At 38.3% G+C, this 1,828-nt stretch overlaps 1 protein-coding gene across 1 annotated transcript in view; it reads left to right on the top strand.

Annotated features, from left to right (window-relative positions):
- TBC1D30 (TBC1 domain family, member 30) overlaps positions 1-1,828 on the top strand; it is an 87,759-nt gene that overhangs the window by 52,447 nt on the left and 33,484 nt on the right. Inside the window, exon 6 of the mRNA XM_010841629.1 lies at positions 961-1,086. Within this exon, the coding sequence (XP_010839931.1) occupies positions 961-1,086 (126 nt within the window). The remainder of the gene's footprint in view (positions 1-960; positions 1,087-1,828) is intronic.

Genomic DNA, 1,828 nt, shown 5'->3' with positions numbered 1-1,828 from the left:
TGGGAGAAAAGTTATGACCAACCTAGACAGCGTATTAAAAAGCAGAGACATTACTTTGTCAACAAAGGTCTGTCTAATCAAAGCTATGGTTTTTCCAGTAATCATGTATGGATGTGAGAGTTGGGCTATAAAGAAAGCTGAGTGCCGAAGAATTGATGCTTTTGACCTATGGTGTTGGAGCACATTCTTGAGAGTCCCTTGGACTGCAAGGAGATCCAGTCGGTTCATTCTGAAGGAAATCAGTCCTGAATATTCACTGGAAGGACTGATGCTGAAGCTCCAATACTTTGGTCACCTGATGTGAAGAACTGACTCATTTGAAAAGACCCTGATGCTGGGAAAGATTGAAGGTGGGAGGAGAGGGGTATGGCAGGGGATGAGATGGTTGGATGGCATCACCGACTCAATGGACATGAGTTTGAGTGAGTCCATCACCAGGTGGTGATGGACAGGGAGGCCTGACATGCTGCAGTCCATGGGGTCGCAAAGAGTTGGACAAGACTGAGTGACTGAACTGGACTGAACCCACTCCAGTAATCTTGCCTGGAAAATGCTACAGACAGAGGAGGCTTGCGGGCTACAGATTATGGGGTTTCAAGAGAGTCAAGCGTTACTGAGAAACTACACAACAACAGCAAAGATAATCTAGCTATTCTACTGAACTGAAATAAAATTTGATATATTTTTGTTTTCTTAACAATATCCTTAATGGCTGGATTGTTACTTGGTACATAGTAGGAATTCAATAAATATTAATTGAAAGAATAAATAAAAGTCCCTAATTGGTACAGTTTAGTACAGCAGACTTTTCAGTGAGGTTCTTAGTTAACTTTCTACATATAGGCTATATCTCTTCTGGTAACAGTTTTCATTTTCTTGCTGGATGCAGTCAGTATTGCCTAATAAAGAAAGACGAAATTATGTATTTTACTTTAGCATTCTTCTTTATTACTATTTTAGGTTTGGTTGACCCTGGCAGATCATTATTTGCACAGTATAGCCATTGACTGGGACAAAACCATGCGTTTCACTTTCAATGAGAGGAGTAATCCTGATGATGACTCGATGGGAATTCAGATAGTGAAGGTAATACCTCTGAGTTTGATTTATTGTCTTAACTTGGAAGATTTTTAAGAACCAGATGCGTCCTGGACAGACGATCAAGCCATGGTTTGAATGTGTATATTTCCTGCTTCCTAATTTCATTAGTTTAACAACTTTTTAAAATGGGGAATTTGTTGATGCCTTGTCTTTGTGCATCTGCATGTTGCTAGTAAGAAGAAAATGTATCCATTCATATTCAACTTATTTTGCTTGCATGATAGAAAATTGAAGTTCCTTTTTTGTTTAGCATGCGTCAGTGCTTTTAACTGGATTTTTACATCAAAGTCACTGAGAAATTTAGTTAAGCCTATTTCATATTAGAATAATTGGGCAGTTATTAGGATTTTGATAATTTCTTAGCTGTCATTTTATGAAGATAGTTAGATTGACTGATGGGTTTACTTTACACCAGATGGTTGAATGTTCAGGCCAGCTGTGGAGGCAGCCGAGGTTCACCTACCTGGATTATTACTGCTGATTAGAGCCTGGCACCAAAAGCCAAGGATGCTGATTTGATTTAATCCCATTATTCTCCTCTTACATAAGCCTCTAGGGCATGCTTTTTATTTTATATGAGTACATTATGTGTGATGCCTAGCTGAGGTTTTAAAAGGAAAGTTGTTTCATGTAAAGTTTGGTCACCAGAAGTTGGCTAATGTTTTGGCAGATTTGAAAATATTTTTTTTCAGGAGCAAGTACTAACTAAAAAGAGCTATATTTTCAT

The sequence above is a fragment of the Bison bison genome, unplaced genomic scaffold (genome assembly GCF_000754665.1).
Source record: "Bison bison bison isolate TAMUID 2011002044 unplaced genomic scaffold, Bison_UMD1.0 scf7180017864163, whole genome shotgun sequence".
Taxonomy (NCBI): Eukaryota; Metazoa; Chordata; class Mammalia; order Artiodactyla; family Bovidae; genus Bison; species Bison bison.
This window is presented reverse-complemented; position numbering and strand designations above follow the sequence as displayed.